The 20,561-nt window shown below is 43.9% G+C and overlaps 1 protein-coding gene across 3 annotated transcripts in view; it reads left to right on the top strand.

The window, feature by feature from the left end:
* The window catches only part of LOC122577687 (LHFPL tetraspan subfamily member 6 protein-like), a 36,981-nt gene that overhangs the window by 3,431 nt on the left and 12,989 nt on the right, over window positions 1–20,561 (top strand). For all 3 annotated transcript variants that reach the window (XR_006320403.1, XM_043749163.1, XM_043749164.1), the window contains 2 exons: window positions 7,132–7,250; window positions 13,905–14,080. Coding sequence is in view for 2 of the 3 variants with exons in the window: in XM_043749163.1 (XP_043605098.1) it covers window positions 7,132–7,250; window positions 13,905–14,080 (295 nt within the window). In the remaining variant the exon portion in view is untranslated. The remainder of the gene's footprint in view (window positions 1–7,131; window positions 7,251–13,904; window positions 14,081–20,561) is intronic.

Here is a 20,561-nt window from a genome sequence, read left to right as displayed (position 1 = left end):
AAATTCTTCTTTCTCAGCCGTTGCGAGATTTACGCGGTCGTCGATTAACGCGCGGGTCGTACGTCGTCGCGATCGTCCGAAGCGAATAAACACGTAATTTGCAGCGTCGAGCGAAAGAACGACCAGAGGATCGGTCATGATTTTGTCTCTGATAGGTTATCGAGTCGGCGAGATATCAGTTGCGTCCGACATCGATCGATTCGTATCGCTGACAACGGGTTTCGTAAATTAAACATCGTCGTTGAATTAATAAACACCGGGCCGGTAGATTGTCCCGTCGAGCGCAAAGTGAAACGAGCGTAATTTCGATTCATAACGTTGAGTCGCCAGTTATCGGGCAACCAGCTCCGTTTTCACGCGGATCTCTATAATCCGATGTTGATAAACTTGGTTTTTCGACCACCCACGGTTTCGTTAGGTGTCGGTTCCTCGTGATACGACGCAACACGATTGTAACTATCTATTGGAAACGCGAATCAGTCACTTGCCTCGATATTTTACAGTAACAACGGCGACACTCTACCTCGTTATCGTCGTTGACGCGACCGACGTAGAATAAATCTTGATAGAAATTTCTCGAGCGTTACATCGAATTCCACGATCCGGAAGGCAACAACCCTTGGCGAATAAGTACTTGTTAAACATCGTGCTGTCATCGTACACGCAGACGACTTAGAATAAAACCCTCGTCGAATTTCATCACCGAGACTCTAACGGGTGACGGTGAATAAATATGTACCTACTTATAAACATCGCGTTTGTATTTATTATTATTATCGTTCCTCACGGTTGATCGTCGAAAACAGTTGCAGGAAGGACGTCCGCCGCATCCTGTCGTCTTCCTCCTTTTTTCCCTCTGTCGGTTGGTAGCAGGCGGTGAAGAACGCCGCCTGGAAAAAAGAAGAAGAACGCCTATTTAAAGCACCTGGGCGGAGGATACGAGCTTTCTGTCTCTGGTGAAAGAAGTCGTTAAAAAGACGTCGACGTTAGCCGATGTTCTTTGATACTATCGAGCTTTCATCGGACCGTTAGCTTTGCTACATAGTCACGAAAGCGTACAACGTCGTTTTTGTTCAACGACGAACGCGTCTCAACGAACAGAGAGAAAGAGAACGTTAGATTTTAATGTTTCACGATGCCGGACCTTGGATGACATATTTGTGGCTCTTCGGGTTCTCTTCATCCTGTTTTCGATAGTACGTTGAGCTTTATTCTCGCGTCTCGCGAACACTGCAACGTACCGTTGAAGTACTCGTAGCGTAGCTTCACTTTCACACAGTTTGTTTACGATTTTCACGATACGTTGTTCGCTGTATCATCTCTACGCCATTCAATGTTCGACAAGCCTAGCCTTACCGTAGTGGAGATATTCACCTTTAACGTTGAAATCTTAACACGTAATCCCCGTTACGAGTCGTTGCAGAAATAACCTTTAACCTTAATTAATCGCGCGTGTTGTATTTTTAATTCTTCCAACCGTTTCACCGAAGAAAGCTGCTTACGAATCGGTTGATAACGTAAAGGATACAAACAGCCAAGAAGCGTCTTCCTGGTAAGCGAATCTCAGACACGCGCGAGGGACGTAGCTTTCGAGTCTCGTGTCTCGCTTTTGCGCGATATCGTCGCTCTACGATTACCTCGAAAGCGATCGGTAACCCGAACAATCGCAGATACGTCGGAGAAAGGTTAGTCGCGTGTTTTCACGCAGGAGAAAGTACGCCGTACGGCGCAGAAAACGTAACCGGTGGAAGCTAGGAAACGAAAATCATTGTGTCGATCGCGGGGGGCATTAAATTGCCGCGTAGCTCTGACAATTTCGAGCTGCGAAACCTCCAGCACGCGACACGTCGAACTACCCGTCCAACTTGCCTGGGAACTCTATCGCTAGCGACAAGCCATATTAATGTCTCCGGGGATGCGAAGACGTTGCTCGGAAAACAAAGATCCAAAGAAACCGTAGTAGGTTCGCAACTTTTCTCTTCGCTGCTCCGCGGCGTTCTCGAGTTAGACACGCGAGCTTTCGTCGCGCATTAGCGACAAGTCCTCGACTTGTCCATCAGACGGTCTGCTAAAAAGTTGTGGCAGTTTTCGATGATTGCTCGTCGCGACCGACCGAGCTTCGACTGGTGCAGATAGCAGCCAGGTACGTCGAACGTTTAGGATCAACGCAATTAAACGATCTTCTTCTTCGAATATTCGTTTAATCGCGTTTACGTTTATTTGGAGACACGCGTTTGATCCGATTTACGCGCGTGTCCCGAGTGTTTGTCCATCGTATGATGTTGAAAAACAGCTGGATAAATCAAACGTACCAGGCAAATACACCGTGTTGGCAACGATCGCTTTGGCAAAGTTGCGATAGCGATTAAATTATTACGTTATTTGCCCTTTTGAACAAATACGATAAACGCGGATACGGATGGAGGCGGGGATTACACGTGTAACGCGACCGAAACTTTCTCGATATTACGTCGCTGTTAAATAGCGAGCAACTTTCCGCTTTCCGACTCGGGCGCGCCAAACGAAACGACGAAACTTGGAAACGCGAAATTCAAGACTTCCCGTCGAACCTCGTTAACCTCGGCCCGTCCCTTCCACGGTAAACGGTTCGCTAATTCTCTTCATTAGCTGTTGATTCTCCCGGTATAACGAAGTGCGATGCAATTATATGCCAGTCGATATAAATTTCGACGAGCTGACACGAGTCGGACGATTCTCTCGCGAAAGCTTCGTCGAAACCGCATTCATCGGTGTCGGATAATAACAATTTTTACCGCGAAACGCTTAGCAGACGAAGCTCGCTAGAGATAAACGCGACAAGTCCACTTTTTCAAGCCATTTTTATTTATTCGAAGTTTGACAGTTTTCTGTTCGTTGCTTTCTTTATTCGACACGCGCGAGCCTTCGTCTCTCACCGGCAGCCTTCCGCGTGTCTATCAGATCGTCCAGCGAAAAACAGCGGCAATTTGCTTTCGTTTAACGTCATTCCTCGTACATAGTTTCTAGCGGTAATACTCCTGTAGCCTTGAGATGCATAGTAAACGGAACACGTAAATTTGCTGGATGAAAATTCGCGAATAAAACCGATCTCCTCCTTTAGAAGATTAATCTGGACGAAGGGGGATGGTTGCCGCAGTCGATGCTGAATTCTCAAGCAAGTATTTTCAATTGAAAGTCTTGGCTGGTCCGAAGGCCAAAAGCCGGAGGATACGTGTGCCAGCGGTGCATTAGCATACCGATGAGCTCCGAAATTGGCGAATTACAGATTTTGCAGGAAATTGTTTAACGGCGACGTTACGCGTGGGAGGAAAATGCTGTTCCCGGGCAACGTGATTACGAGATGTAACGAACCGTGTGGATGGGTTGACAACAAACGAGTTCAACAAGTGCACCGGATTCCTACTCGAACGATGGAATTTATTCAGCCGAAAGAAATGTAAATGCAGCGTGGATGGAATGTTTGATGCGAGCGCTCCGTGTCGTGTAATTTTATTACATCTTGTCTAATGAATCGTGCAACATTTATCGCGATAGCATGTAACGAACGAAACAAATTTCTACCCAGAATCTATTTCCTTGGTTACACGTTCAGTTATGCTGGTAAAAGTAAAACATTACGCGAACGTTACAGTTGCACGAACATACCCGCCATTCGTTTTAGGGACACTACTCTACGTATAAAATATTCATCAGCTGGAGATATTGGCATCAGCAAAAGTGAGATAAGTCGTTCTGCGTCAGTTTCTAAGACACAGGTCAGGCAAAGAAGGTTCTAACATTTTAAAATAAAAAACCACTAAATATACACGTCGAGGAAATTGCCAATTTTTAAAGGAACGACTCACATCCGTTACTCGATGATTTAAGACATTAGAGTTTCTCATTAATTTACACGTATTCTATTAACATCCACGTGCAGTTACTGTAATCGATCGAAACGTTGACGCGTATGCTGGTCATAAAAATAATAAAAACTACTTGGATGGATCGAGCAAACAGAGAAATCAGAAACGTTTTCTGGGACGTATATGTCCTCCAGGCTCGAATGGGCTAAATCATAAAGTTTCTATCTTGCCCGGAGATACCGTGTCACGCGTTCGTGTACTAAAGCCGACAAATTAACCCGTAAAGACCAAACAGGGATGAAAACTCGCGAGGCACGGTTCGTTACGGGAGAAATGGGATTCGGGTCGGTGACGAGGCCACGGGTTGACTGTCGGTACCGGAACTTTGCAACTCGTAGGAATTGTTCGGCGTTACCTGGCCAATGCCAGACTCCTTTCAAGGCGACTGAATTAGATCTCAAACGAACTCCCCTTGTCAGAGGGTCATGCGACGTCACCGGGATCTCGCGATCGCGCCCCAATGGGACGTAGACCGACTCCACTTAACCCGGCTACGGACGGAGGAACGACGCTTGTTTCGCAAATTGGGCTCGAGTACTGGCTCTTGAAAGGAGCTAGGGATATTCTTGCAGGCTCCCTGCGGCCCGGATACGCCGAACTTTCCAGAAAAACTCGTTCGCGTCGACGTTTCTCTTTTAACGCTCCTGCGAGTCTCCTCTCTCCGTTTCTCGAATTTCTCGCCGAGTTTCTATCTCCTCCTCCTTCTTTGCCAATTATTCCGTTCGTGGATATCTCGTGCAATTCTTTCGCCCCAGCGAAGAAACAGTCGAGACGCGTACAACTTGCCTCGCCGATGCTTCCGAACAAAATTACGAGAAAGATTGCTTTGTGAACCGTGCAATAAGCGAAGTAATAAAGCATTTTCCCAGCTGCCGTATAAACTTCCCGCGTGAACCGCACCCTTTCCCTCTCTTTTTTCTCTGATACACGGACTTTATCGGAAACGATCGTATCCACCTCGTATTTCTCTCGCCGGTTCTTAGAAAAGATTAACGTTACAGCGTTCCTCTCGGCTGGAAGTGTCCGAGTACAGCTCGTGGCTTCGATCAACCGAAGTTCGATTATCCGCGGTTTCCACCGATCTCGGTTATCCCGATCTTTGATCGTCCGACGTAGACGTCGTACGCGATACAATCCTTTTCCGAGTCACCTGATTAGTTCCTGAAGCGTTGGCGATAGTTTTTGAACGTACGAAGAGTACGGGCAAAGAATCGAATAAGTCGCATTTTCCACGTTTTATAGGGGAAATTTGAAAATCCATTATGTTGAACAGTTTCGCGTTAACAAAATTGTTTGCTTTTTAAGGTTAAATACGTCCGTATTTCCATATTTTACAAAGGAATAACTTTAAAGTTCAATATATTGCCAATCAATTGCGCGTTATCAACATTGTTTTCCTCTTTGATTTTCAAGCCAAGCATGTGCTTTTCCACCCTCCTCGTAATTTTATATACGTTGCTTGTTTTACCATATATGCGTGTAGAAATAACGAAGATATTAAAACATCCTTTTTTCCTAGTATTTATATCTTTGGTTCTTCCTAGAAAATCCCGTCGATCTACGGCGAGCTAAGATTTTCAAAATCCATTTCCCTTCAACGGAACCGAACTGTGTCTCGCACTGAAAGGCAACTTTGAATTCTAAAATCGCCCCCCGTCGGACACGAGAGACAAAAGACGCGACTTATCCTGCGCGCAGAATATACACCAGACAGCAACGAGTTACAAGTTTCAGCCAACGTTGCGCGATTAACTGTAGCTCCGGATTTATCGTCGGTCTTTTATCTCGAATGCAATTTTAATCGACGTTCCAGTGTATCCATTCGGTGTATGAAAGAATGGGAAATACGAGGCGGAATTGGAGCGAATCGTTCGTGAAATTAGCGGAGCGGGGCTAGGTCCGAGACGTTCTTCTCGAAGCGACTCGTCGTTAAGCCGACACGAGGAACGGCCGGAAAAAGCAGTCGATGAATAATTTCCACGTCAACATGCCGTGCACGAGTGTCCCTTCGAAACGTATATATCCTTCTTGAGCAGCGAAACGCAGAAGGAGGCTCTAAATGGCTTAGAAAATACTCGAGTAGCGAGATGAATAAATGCATAAGTGAATTTACATTTGCTTTGCCGCGCTCGCGTCTTCGCAGCCGAAGAAGCAGTCGGATCTGTTCGTTTCAGCAGAAATCTCGCTAGACGAAGCGTGGCGAAACGCGTGCGATTAGAAGACAGATGTCGCGCTTCGCTCCGATTCTTGCGTTTTTCCGTAGCTGCAGAAAACGCAATCTGCAGCTACGACGAGACGATTCGTACACGTCGGTCGTTTTCGTTGGCGCGAATTATCTTTGGTGCGAGGATCTCTAGAAACTTTCTCTGTATCGTTGTGGACGTTGAACGAAGGGCGCAAGGACGAGATAGGTCGAAGGGAGAAGTCGGTTCGAAGAGCCGCTTCACGGCGAACAATCGAATTTCCCACTGCTTCGACCAAGAATAATATGCCAGGAAATGCTGTCCGACTTTTAGCCGCTTGTTCCACTGCGAAGCGAAACAGCGCGCGGTTTTACGATGCCGCGCGAGGCAAGAAAAACGTCCAAGATACGACGCGCAGGACACCGCTGCAAAACTTAATCTCTCGCCGAAGAAACTACTTGGCACCGGGTCAACGATTTCGCTCGTGAATCGAGTTCTAATACAAAACCATGGCGAATCTCGTGTAAAGAGCAAGAGGGTATAAGTGTAAGAGTAACGATCTCTTGTGCGCTCCTTCTCCCTTGTCTCGGCGAGTTGTTTTCCTTCAGCGCCGAGCACCATTAACCCGGCCAAGATCCACTGGAAAATGCAAGCGCGAAAGTAACCGATTCGAAGTACGCGATTTTCTCGTGAAATTCAAACGCGCCACGTTGCCTCCACTTCGACTCGAAATCGGTCGTCGAGCCAACTCTTAAACGAGCTTCCGCGCGAGTAAAGTCGACTCGAGACGAAAATAGTTGGAAATACGCGTGTGGCAGGACACGCAAACAGTCTTCTCCGCGAAATTAGTAATATATTTGTGCGAGAACGTTTAACCTTGACGCCATTGCGTCGACCTCTTGCCTCTTTGATACTCGTGGAAATTCGCGAAGATCGTAAAAGGGTCTGCAGCGAATCACGAGATGCTTTAACATAGTTGAAGCGCCTCGCGTTCAAACTCTTGCTCGGCCTGTCTGTTTGTACGCGTGTGTTCCGCATTTCAGGGACGACTGCTAGGAAAGGCAGACGCGTACTTTAGTTCCTTTCGACGCTGCAACTATCCACGGCTCAGGACGACGAACGCCCCGCCCGAAATAGTTTACGAGTGCGCCAGATACTCCAGGTATGTATATATGTATACTTGATTCTTCCTCGAAGAAAGCCACGCTTACGAAAATCTTTGACAGATTGTCGATGTCTTGTGAAACGTTCGTTGTACGAAACACGGGCAACGAGGCTCGATATTAAACGCGTACGGGAAACTCGTAGAAAATCGTACAAGATTGAGATTCCGTAATTGTTAATAACAAAATTGTAACGGTTATGGTATATTAATTAAGCATAATTATATATAAATAATAATTTTGGATTCACAGTGACTCGCCAAATGCACTGGCAGAATTATTCAGTCTCTCCGAGAACGATAATTCACTGGCGAGTGTACGAGTGTTTCACAGCGTAACGATCTATCGACGAACACTAGGACGCGATAAAAAGTAACCGTCGAGCGTGGGCCGATTTTTTCTTAATTAGTCACAGAGTTAAGTACGATACACGGTTTCGTACGAATAGCCCATAACGGACGAGATAAACGTAGAGAACGAGTTGTGCCTCGTATAAGCGCTTTTCGAGGTAAGTTTAGAGGGAATTTAGAGCGGCCGTATCTCTGAAACAAGAAGTTGGCCGGCCCGCGATTATTAAGCCTTTTTTATTGCTTCTGAAGTGCGCGATATAAATTCCCGGAGCCGCTTAAGGAATAGCCGGAATTTCGCGTGTTCTCATTCGCAACGAGCTACTTTTCGACGAAACGAGACCGGTGAAACTTCAAGTGGCCATATCTTGGAAACAAGAACTTGGCGGAGTTGTGTTTATTAAGAGGCGCTCGGGAGCACGGGCGATATGAATTCTCCGACGCCGGTCTTCGCGACCCTTCGCTCGTCGACCTCGTTCGAGTCTCTTTCGAGGTGTCGCGCCGCGGATTATTCGAAGCCAGCCACGCGGAAAACTTCAATTTCCTCGCGAGTTCGAAGGTGTCACCCGATATCCACCAGCTCGCAGACACCGGCCAACAATCGGCGAGTTAATTTCGCTCGGCGAAGACGTAAGAGCTCGTATAATTCGCACCAGAGGGCTGGAATAATTCCGCGGGGCGACAACTTGGAAAAACTTTGTTCGCCAGAGCGTTAGGAGCTTAGCCTCCTGCTCGCCGCCTTTCGGCTAAATCGTTGACCCTGACAGTTCACGGAGGCGCAACGCGGTTCGCTATTGAGAAGAGGAAAATCATAGGCGAAGCCGATCCGCGAAATCGTCGTTATTTAGGAATTTAGGATTTTTAACTCTTTACACCGTGAGAATTATTTTTATTCCTCGCGAAATATTTGCCGATTAATTTAATATGAAACGTATCTTATTCGCCGGTGTGGGCTGAAGACTGGCGCGATAATACAGCGCTCGAACATCGCTAAAACGCTATTGAAATTCAATAGTAGAAGCGTCAGTTGTTTGAAGAAGAAATATAACGCTATTTACAGATGTGAAAAGAGGATTGTCGGGAAGCACTTTTGCATAAATTTACAAAATACGAAATCTTGCGCGCACTATTATTCTTATGATTTCGTTTCATTGCAGCTCAATCCTTCCGTCTGTAATTTTTGTAGAATAAAATACTCCGTTATGCTGGTTCTATAAGTACGAAAGAAGAATAAACTTGCTCTCTGTCGTTTCTTTTTCCACCGAGTATAATCCTTTTTTTTTTCTTTTCTTTTTTCTTCTCGAAAAAATAACACAAGTCGTTCCTCAGTACGATATCAGATAACGACGTACTTCGTCGCTCGTGATACGAGCGATAAACAGTTGTAAAAACTGAAAATGTTTGCGCGCTTTCATCGTTATAACGCGCAGTCCGCTCGTTTTTATTTACTTATATGTATAAATTATTTATATCGCGCGATCAATTGCCACGTTCTTCCGCGAATCGTTTTCAACGCGTTTTGCGGTCGATCGGTTACGAAACTGCGATTAAAACGTAATTTCCTGTAAATATGGTTGCGCTTGTTACGCAGCGTTGCTTTCGTTATTTTCGTCGAATTTGCCAGCGGAATTTGTTTACAAATACAGAGCGGAATTGCTGCTATGCTATTTACCAAATTTTCCCAACGTCCAATCCATCTAACTCGCTGTTTTTTTATGGTTCGCTACGAAGCTAACTCGTTCGCGTAACAATCGCTAGATACAGATCCACGCCCTTGAAACTAGTTTGTCATATTTTCATTATCGAGTGGTACGCGTTTGATGGAGAACATGGCGAGGATCTGTAGCCCTCGACGATGTCAAAAATAATCATTTCTCACGGGATTTTTGGCGGATTCGTTGCCGCAACGAGCCGGCTAAACGTCGAAATCCAAATCGGTATAAATATCGTGCCCCACTTCAATCCGATATTTTCGTTCGTTCGTGATCCAAATACACAGGCTGTTTCAAAAGGTCAAACTTTGTCAGAATGTAACAGCATCTTCAGATTCTTTAGTTTTTATATCGTAACAGTAGTATCAAAATATGGTCTAGAGCAAGGACAAGAAAGGATGGTTTATTTGAAGTTAAGTTTAGTTTTATCCGTACAATCAATACACAGTACAAAACCTGACTACAATATCTTCGTACGTCTTACCCTAACACTGGGCTCTGACTTCTCAGGTCAAAAATTGCTGACCCTCAACCCTCGCATCCTTCTGCCGCTCCTCTACTCATTTAGCTTTCACGTTACCAAGGCATACGCTCTTATTTACACACTCTCTCTCTCTCTTTCTCTCTTCCCCACAACTCTTACGATTTTTAGTATATACCTTAACACGTTGACTGCCACGACACCCGTTGACAGCAAAGTTTCCGGTAGGGCCGCGTCACCCGTATTCGGGTGGCGCTTATTCGACTACTTGCGAAGGATCGTCGTAGGTATTTGAAAAGATATTCCATAATGATAAAACTGTCGAATCGTTATAAAAGTAATACGAAAATGGTTTATTAAAAAGATTATTTAGCATGCAAAACTTTAAAGCATTCTATACATAGCTGAGGTTGGTCGGGACAATTTGATCAATAAGTTGTTGGTTTCTTCAAATTCTTTTGTGCCTTTGTTCGGTCCATTCGACGTCTTTTATTTGCATGCGCGTCTAATGCTTCTTCCGCAATCATAAGCCTCGTAAAAGCTTTCTTTTTCACTGCTGTCTGACTTATTAAGAGATAAGTTTTCAATTTTTCTTTTCCACATTGTAACGAATTAGGGCAGAGATTCTAAGTTATACCGTTCGTTGATCGGCCAAGATTCAAACTGATTTTGCAGAAAGTGGAGAAATGAGAAACAAATGCGAAGGAATGGAAACAAAAGAAACGAGAGGTAAGACCACCGGATGAGCCACTCGCGTTATGAAAATATCGATGGGAGTGTCATGTAATAAATGTCGAGGTATTATAAAAAAAGGCGAATGAGCAATAGCCCGTTCGTATACTTCATTAATAGGACAATGTTACACTTGAATAGCGAAACACAGACTGACTTACTGACTAAAGAACTGGAATCTTTACCTCCTCACTATCATTCATATATCCCACGGGTGGGAATCCGGCTACAGTCTGTTCTCATCGCTATCGCATGACCAGGTGTTATCTACATATCCTGAGGTCGGCAGATTCCTGGTTTTTAGGTGACGTTACAGGAGCACCGAGCAGAGAACGCTTGGTACTGCTGCACGCGTGGCCTGACGGAGATTTTTTCGAAAACAGGCGTGGCAGTCAACGTGTTAAATATATAATAGACCATTTTTCGATACTACATAACGCAAATTAAGGAGAATTCTCGAAATCCAAAGGAAGATCCTCGGTGTCGATAGAACCGGTGATATTTAAAAATATCCAACGCGTACACCTACGTACCGTATTTGACGAATAGTAAGAAAACATTTTGCTAGCCGTATTTTGAATAGATAATTCGAATTTACAACGTGATAATTAACGATTCATCGTTAATTTGAACGCTTTGTGGTAAAATCCACATGCTGTTATGATATCGAAGAGTTTCTTTCGTTTTATGAGGATACAATAGACGCGCAACGTTTTTTGTTTTATATTATTTCGTCGAATTACGTACGATCCATTCTGTTCTGTTGAGATCAACACCGCGATATTTCACAGACTTGGTTTTTCACGTTCGTACGAAGGTGCATTGTTGTAGAAAACACGTTTGCGAAAGAAAGATACTTTCCGGACAACCTAATACATCAGAGCGAATGAAGAGTTCGATGGAAAAGGACCTCTAATCTGTACAAAGTGTTCTAAATGTTAATACGTTTGATGCGAATAAAATACATCTGTATTTACCTATCTCACCCCTGGAATTGCACATTTTTTTCACGAGAAATGCTGTTGTTATTTCTTTATTTAGAGGTAGGATCATATTATTTTATTCTTTGGATTAATCTATCACACCGTTCTGAGCCGAAAAATCTTTATCGCACTTTCTCACGTGGACTAGGGATAAAAACAGAAGAACATCTTAAACCTATCGATTAAATTCATCGACCGTATCTAGAACTATCTTCCAGTTACTATTTATTGTAATTAGCGCATCAGCGTATGGATGGCGAGCGCCGACTCACGTTGTCATTTTCAACAAATGCTTTTAACAAATCGATCAAAGTGCATGTAGATTTGCGACGGTTATCGTTTGCCCTAAACGCAAGCAACGCTTCACCGATGAAAACATCTTACAACTTCGAAACTAATAACGTTTGCATCCGCGTTTATTACGACTGTTTAGCTTGTTTTGCTGTTATTGCGCGCTTCTACAGTTCAACCGCATCCTTTCGGAACACTTTTTAGAGGGGTTCGCGAATTACAAATGCGCATAGCGTACAATCCGTGCTAGTTTCCTGCAATCTCGTTTTCAAGCGGCACGGAGGATGGGGAGAAAAATCACGAGCGAATTTTGCATCGCGATCGAACGAAAGCTCGTGCCGCTTCGGAAATTTTTCGAGTTCGAGATCGTTAATTAAAAGCAGCGCGAGCAGAGGGGAAGAGTTAGTAGCCGGTGCCGCATTTTGACGCGTTTTTCACCTACTGTTTACATTTTATCGGGAAAACCGCGCGTCCTGCGTTTCAGGTCAGCCAATTCAGCCGGAATGCTGCACGTTCAGTAGGCTTTAACGCGACCCAATGCATCGTGCACAATGCCGGAAGCACAGGGAACTCGGTTTCCTTCATCGGCGAGAGCACGGTCAAGTCGATGAAAGAAGACATTAGTCCGGAGCATAGCGTTTTAAAACGGTTTTCCCACCTAAAAGAAGTCGTATTATTTTTTACTTCCAGGATGCGACTATTTATGCGACTTTGTATTACTGCGAAAGTAAAGTAATTAAAAGGCTGAGACCTGGACAGACGTTTGTACCGTTTTAGATAGACGTTTTAAAGCATCGTGTGCCGGTGCGTTCTTCTTAAACTCTTGCACCGAGGAGAGAAATTATGCACGTCAGTTTTAATATGCTTGTAAGGCGCGAGTGACGTGCATAGCACGTTGACTGATTTTGAAATAAGTAAATATGGTAGCACTCGCTTAGCAGCAACTGGTTCGGAACGAGCGCGATATTTTTCTACGAGTATTCTACCTGCAAGAGGTAAACAAACGCGTGAAAAACAGGTGCAAGGTACGTGGAAAACATAAAAACACAGTGAAAATGCCTGAAAGTGGAAGAAAGGTCTCGCTGCAATGTACCGTGTACTGCGCCGCACGATGTTAATGAACAGTTTTTATTTCTGTACTTAGTTGAATACTGTGATTATTATACGATATGTGTTTATAGCATCTATAGAGATTATATTGCAATCAGATTCGCGGATATCCGTGAATCAATTTCCCACGCGACAGAATAGTCTTTCCCTTTAGCCCGGCGATCGCATCTCGATTACACTTTGGTCAATTTATCGAAAAATTTAAATTTTATTTTACCAAACCTGATCTTAGAGCATCGTGTCTTTTTCGTCAAGAAGACGGGGAAAAATATATTTTAAAGTATTTCTACCATCGACTTACGATCTAAGAAATATGCGGTCGCGGATAGAACAGCAGACAGTTAATATTTATAACAAATATCTACCGTGCCATGAAATATGTCGTGTGAAGGAACAAGAAACAAAATTATGGCAGATATTTCGAACCAGTCCACCACCGTGTCAGCGAACATTGAACACGTTAATCGTCGCTATTGTCGGAACCAATGTCTTTCAGCAGGAACGCAAAACAGAGCGGAAGCCAGTGCGAGCTTGCGACGCAACGCACGCGGGCAGAAATTTTCGCGATAGTTGATCGACTTTAGCGTGGTTGACTGGATAAGCCTTTTATCTCGTCCGGTTTCGAGATGTTTAACACGCGTTCGCTTTCATCGGTCAATTTCACGAACGTTAGGTAACGGTAAAAAAATAATCGAACTCGTTTCAGGCTGCGATCTTCGTATCCTGAGGTCAGATTTGATCCGACAATTGCAATTAACGCGACGACAAATGAATGACCGCAACCGTGCATACTAGCGTTAGGGGAGGGGGGTGGTGGTGAGGGTGGAGAGGGGGAAACCGGCGGGAAAATCGAGTTTAGCTTTAAATCAAAGTTACGCCCCCGGTGCTCGGCCCGTTAATTTACAACTTGAAATTCAATTTTCTCGGAATTTTGTCAACAATGCAGTTTAACGAGAACGCCGTGCAACGTTACAATGGAGACAATATTTGATTTTAGCTTTTGGGACATTCCGAGCGCCTGGTGGCAGGCGAGCACCGTCACCATGGGAATCGGTGTCGCGATCGCGCTGATCGGCGCGCTCACCCTGCTAGCCGCTGTCACCAGCTTCCTGCCGCACATACTGAAAACGCCTAAGCACACCAGAGTCCTGGGCTCCCTGCAGTTGCTCGCTGGTGAGTACGGTCCGCGACTTTTCTTTCATTGCGTTTCGTTCTACCTTCTACCATTTTGCTCGTTGTCACAGTCCAGATATGGACGCAGCATTGACTTTAATCTTTAACTCTTAGAGTGCTATGGATGCATATATACGTCTGGCGAAAGTCATCGGTGTGGACTAAGGACGCATATATGCGTTTGTCAATTTTTCCCAGCACCTACGCAGAAGTGATACTATTACGTTTGTGCGAGATAAATATAAATGCATTTCAATGTTAATGCCGCGTTCGAAGAAACTGTCTTTTCTTTTTTTTTTTTATTTAATACTTTGCATTCACAATTTGTCCAATTTGGACATTTGGTAGAATAGTCGTGCCGGCACGACACAATTGTCAAGAAGAAAATGTGTTGTTCGTGTGAAAAATAAGAGAAGGAACGACAGAAAATGCGATGTCGGATTATGTATCGATGATTGTTTTGAAATTTTTCACGCACAACTGAATTATTAACTTGTGTTATATTTACTAAATTTAGTTTTCTAGTTTATCGTTTTCTAGTTTACTACCCAAATTCTAGTTTACTGTGAATTTCAATGTTTATAATAAATGATTAATACTAAAAAATAACGCTCTTGAATCATTTAATCTCGTGCAAAAGAATTACTATAACTTATTACGATTTGAATAGTCAATCAACAGAGTTCAGTATAGCGAAAAAGTATTCAGTCCATAGCGATCGTCAACGCTGGCAGCATGCCGTCCGTACGGATGGCATAGGCTCCGAGTATTCATCACTCTAAGGGTTAAAACTAAGTCGTCGCTTAACCGGGAACCTTCCCACTGGAGAACATAGAGTTACGTAGAAATTAACGTTTAGAGTAAATCGTAAAGATTTATGAAATTTCCACGAAGAGAAATTATTATTTCGTTTCGACGATACAACGATCAACAAGGAGACGCCACGGTCGTTGGGTCATCGGTTTCGATAAAACTTTTCCTGCCGGATGTAAAACAAAAATAAGCCGTCCCATATTCGGTGGTTTTGTGAATATTTGTTATTTGGTAAAATATTTAACATTTTAGTGATTCCTTTGATCTCTAAATTTCAAATGGCCTTCGTGATCGATAATTGTGTGTTGTTTTGTATTTTTCCTTTTTATTTGTTTTTTATAGATCCATTTGTATATCTTTCTTTATACGATATTTTATTTTTCAATAATTTTTTCATCGCTTTTATTAATTTTTCCCCTTTGTCTATCCTCTTTTAATCTGCCGTAATTGCGTTATATTATTTACGATATATAGAGTGCTACATATCGTAAAAATACGAAAAATACTAGTATTTTCGACAAAACGAGCATTCGATGAAAGCGGACGCGTTGCAAGAGCGCATTGCTCTCCCCGCGATATCTGGGAAATTTCAATTGAATTTTGTCGCGTACCAAGAATATTTAATCGTATTTTTTAAAAATGCCGCAGGTAGACGATGATCAATTAAAGAATGTATCTTTGTTTGGCGGCGAAAGTAAGCGTCACAGGATCACCGATAGCCTGTACAATAAAGCGAAATAACGTACAACGTTGACGTACAATTTTCATCGTGATCTGTAAAAATTCTATTAAATTAACCAACATCTGTTTGTAACCGGAATTAATAGGAATTTATTGTTTTCACAATATAAACCGAATATATTTAATATCTTTGTTAAATAACGAGAATTGAAAAAGAGAGACAGAATACGGTTCGGCTCGTTTTTGCTGTAAATTCGTCAGAAAAATGTTTATCAAAATCGATGACCCAACGATTGTGACGTCTCCTCCTAAGTTTATCGCACGGGTAATATATATGGATCGTCTAGAGGGCCTCTTACGTTCGATGACGTTGACGACCTTAAATACTGACAACGATATTGATCGTTCGAACGTTCCCCTAAATGGAGATGCCTGGAATTTCGTATTTATTACACCGATACAAAGTGAATGCAAAAGAATCTGTCATCCACAGCCAATCGTTCTACGCTGTTACAGAATTATTCGCATCTAGACAGTGCTTGAATTCAACGAGAGGTAAGCGAAAATAAAGCAGGCAAACACTGTGCAACCGTGCAATTCGTGATAGATACGCGGCTCTAGCAGCTACGGTTGAACGAAACCCGTGTCCCGTTCGCTCCAGTTTCTCGGAACAATTCCACATTTATTCCTTCTCGCGAAGCATCTTCGCTTTCGTTTAGCCGACTATCGAGCGGAACGCGTCGTTGGAAGCGGTACGCGAGCGGTGGTCGCATCGGACGATTACGTTCCGCGCTCTTGAAGCGGCGGATAAAGCTCGCTCGAGTCGGCCGTTTGCCGTTTTCGCGGATCAATGGAAGCTGGAAAGTATTCGCGGGAAATTGAAAGCAGCGTGTCGAGCGATGGAAACGGCCGAGAGCCGAGTCGTCTCGTGGACGATCGTTTCGAACGGTTGCAGGCGCGTGTAACACGTTCACGGGCGGTTGTAGCGCGGCCGGCTCGCTTTCATTATCGTAAAACTCGCGCGGCCACCGCCAGTCGACCGGATGCTGGTTTTTAATCTCGAGCACCACCGCAACGAACAATGAACGGCGTTCTTTCCCGCGGACTTTATTGCCAGGAGTATCGGGCTCGACGCTGCGGAGGAAGCTCTTTCCGAGGGAAACCGAGCAAATATCTTTTCGCCGCGCGTCAAATATCTGCGGCGTTTCGAGAGCGTGAATCTTGCGATGCTGCCACGGGTAAATGAGTTTCCTCGATGAAGCGCGTGCTCGTCACGAACAACTAGGAATGTCGAATTTTCGGCCAAGAGGCAAACAATAGTGGAGCTGTTGCCTGTAACATGGCTCGTCTAGTTTTACGTAGCAATAAGGCACCGCTTACGACAATCGCAATAAGCGAGCTTGAAAAATGAAGCACGTAACGGAAAGTGAGAAAACGGAAGATCAAAACCATTCGAGGTTTGAGATGTTTAGTTTTCAGATGTTCCCAATATTCCAAGCATCGAGATTCCACTTGATTCTAACTACGATAATTGTACGTAATTGAGGTTTACGCCGGTACCGAGACGCTTGCTGGTTCTAAATAACATCGGGAAATTATTGAAGTTTCTGCAAATTATCGTCGAGGACGATGTATGTACGTAATCCTTAACGAATAGCGTCCCTCTTCCACTCTTACAAAGAGCTCTCGTACGTTCGTAAATCCTTCTTTCGTCGCACCTATGCAAAGTTTTGATCGATTAATCCTTTCGCTTCGGCAATCCAGTCCGCCGAAGTACTGTCACTGAACGGAAGCGCGCGCCAGAAATGCGCACAATGTTGCTGTATATCATACATTTTCCTAAGTCTTAAATAACAATAATTCTTATAAGAACTGCGTATGAGATATCGTTTCACCGTCAATGGATTTGACAGATTTTTTAGCACGCAACACTATACGATCGTTTGGATGTTCGAAATATATTGCGTGGAACCTTTTTGATATTATTTCAACAATGAGTAAATTTAAAAAGTGACTAATCCAACATATCAATAAAATCAACAGAAAATGTTCTGCCGATAACGAAAAAATGTATATCATGGGGTGTCGAACCCAGAGTTCGTCGCGTGGTCGTCGCCTATAAGCGGCACTCGAAGGGTTAAAAGGTTTCTTCGACAATTTGGCCCAACTATCGCGTCTTGTATAAAATCGTTCTAATGCTTATAAACGGGACTCCGTATATCGCTGTATATCCGATCCCCGAAGACAGTTGCAAGAAACGATGAATCTAGCGCCGACTACAATGCGAAGCGGACGTTGCTACGATTCTTCTCAAGAGCAGCATTGTCCTCGACCGCCATCGTACATCCGGTACGTGCCTTTAACAAGAGCAGTGGCGAGCTCCGTTGCGTGCCACCGATAAACGCAAGGCGAAGCTTTAACAACATACGGCTGAGACTATGGTGCAATCCTCTTTAGGCGATCCACCACGGTGCGAATCTACTTTCCAACCTCATCTTCCGTTTCTTCCCTTCCTTTCTCTTTATCAGGCTATGTTCCATTCTTTTTTCTCGTGCTCCTCGCTTCGCGGTCTTCCACCGTGCAACGAAACACCGAAAACAATAACCGCGATCGTGGTGCGCGAGAAAAATCTGATCGAGCGGATTGACGCACAGCGAACTCCGCTCGACACCCGTAGGCGAACGTAGCCTGTAATTAACATTAGCCAGACAATCATCTCGCGTTGGGTTCCTGATAACGCACAGCGTCTCGCGTCGTTTCCCGACAATGAGCTTTGTAACACGATTCGTAACAAGTTTCGTAATAAGTTCGACACAGGCTTGCAGAATAGCTTGCGTAATAGACTGCACAATAGGTTTTGTGCCAGCATCTCCGACGGACCCGCGCTCCGTGCTACTCCGTACGGGTAAATTGATTCGCGGATTTACGCTAGATTTTGCGGCGAGTTTTACCTCGGATACGCAGAGATGTCTATCTTTCAGTTTCACAAACTTTGAAGCTAGATGAATCGCGTTCAACGTTATAATAGATCTCATAATGTCTGCTAAGGTTTAAAATTCACGCGGAAGCGTACCGTGTGCTACTACGGTTTATACAACTAAATTCGTGGTACAAGCCGTGTCCGGGAAATTCTATAGCTTAAAATAAGATGAAAATCAAGAACAACACCGTTGCGTTGGAAGCTTCATTTTCGGGAAAATCGCGCTTGAAAAGTCGTCGTGTAGGTACACGCTTATTCGTCTAATTGTCGGTTATGTATAGGGGTAGAGAATTGGCAGCAAGTTATGCCTGTTATATGACGAAATAAGTGGGAAGGAGATTTTTTCGCTCCAGGCCTCGTATTCGAGAAGATTCGCTTTGAAAGTTTGACGATTAATCGGGCTAATTCTTAACCGAACGCGTTTCAACTTCATTCCGTGTATCTCGAGCCTATAATATATTCGATCGATGCACACCGTCAACATTTCTAGATCGTCCAGCGATCCTTGCGGAGTAATCACCAGTCGTGACTACTATTCGATGAATGAGAAGAGCATGACAAGACGAGAACGTGTTCGAGAGAGATAGAACGACAGCACGTAAAAAAAAAGGAAAAAACGTTAATAGAGAAACGTCTACTGTCTGCGAGGCAACGGGAAAACACGACGTTTCACCAGAAACATCTAGACAACGAACTGTCCACAAAGAAAACGGATATTACTCGAATATCATTCTTCTTTGAAACGTTGACACGTTTCATTTTCTCGTTGGTCGCGCAGCATGCGTCATGCGCCGTACACCGTACGCTACTCTCGTCTCGTTGCCTTTTAAAACGCCTTTCCATCGCGTGTCACCAACCTCGCCTGTTATTATTAACAAACTCGTGGAAAACCGTAATACGCACGAACAGTAATATTATTTATTAGCTCGCCGGCAGCCATATCATCCGGTTTTAATCTCCATCGATTTCCAACGTTCTCTCGCTATCGAATTGTAAATTTCGCCCGCGTTGCTGCCTAAATTTGCAATTTTATCGTTCCTCTCGGGGAAAAGTTCGTGGGTACCGAGGACGATTGGCCGGCCGTTCGAAATACCGCCGGCTTGGTCGTCTCGCTCGCGACGAAACGAGAACGCAGCCACGGCGGGGTCAAAGGGCAGGGAACAGCCAAGGAAAGAGATTAAAAGGGAATCGCGTGGTTGACCGCGGATCGCAGGCTCTATTTACTCGAATCACGTAAACCGAAACGAGGCTCGAATTACCGGCTCGATTTCGCGGTAACAGAAAGCAGGGATGCTGAGGATACCTGAAATTCCAACCATCTACCAGTTGATGTACCCACCGAGTACGAAAAAGTACCGGGTTCAACCCTTGAGTGGATATCGGGTTGACAGTTTATTCGAGAAGCGTGAAATTTATATTTGTTCGAATTGACGTTGCAAATGCGGTTTATTAATTTTTACCGCCGCTTTGAGACCTATTTCATCATCCTGAACTTTTCAAACTTTGTTTCGAACTTTTCAATCGATACGATTACCCAGTTAACTTGATACGGTCGTGATGTTTCGTTATACGTAAACGCGGTTAATTATGATGAATAGAGTGACGATAGTTCGGTTTCGTATGAAATTTTCTCACCGAAATACATTTTGTTAAGAAGAAATAATCGATGAATAGATACGCAGAGTGTTCCAGTGGTGAAAAGGCGAATCGAAAATACGTGGAAAATTCGTCGTGCGACGCTTCGTTTCGGAGAAAATTCAGTTGGAAAATTTTCCGTCGATATGAAAATATGTGTGCCTGGCTAGTTTCCGGTTAGTTAATGGTCGAGTGTACAACCAGCGGTGGTGAAAATACAAAATATAAGAAACGTAGCGTATCGGTCTAATCGTTTTTTCGTGTAAATTGCGAATTTCACTTATTCGCTTATTAACGACAGAGCTACCATTTTTAAATTAAAAGTTATGATAATATGATGTAATAATTAAAAGTTTCCCGAGATTTGATACA

Source organism: Bombus pyrosoma, linkage group LG2 (genome assembly GCF_014825855.1).
Source record: "Bombus pyrosoma isolate SC7728 linkage group LG2, ASM1482585v1, whole genome shotgun sequence".
NCBI lineage: Eukaryota > Metazoa > Arthropoda > Insecta > Hymenoptera > Apidae > Bombus > Bombus pyrosoma.
This window is presented reverse-complemented; position numbering and strand designations above follow the sequence as displayed.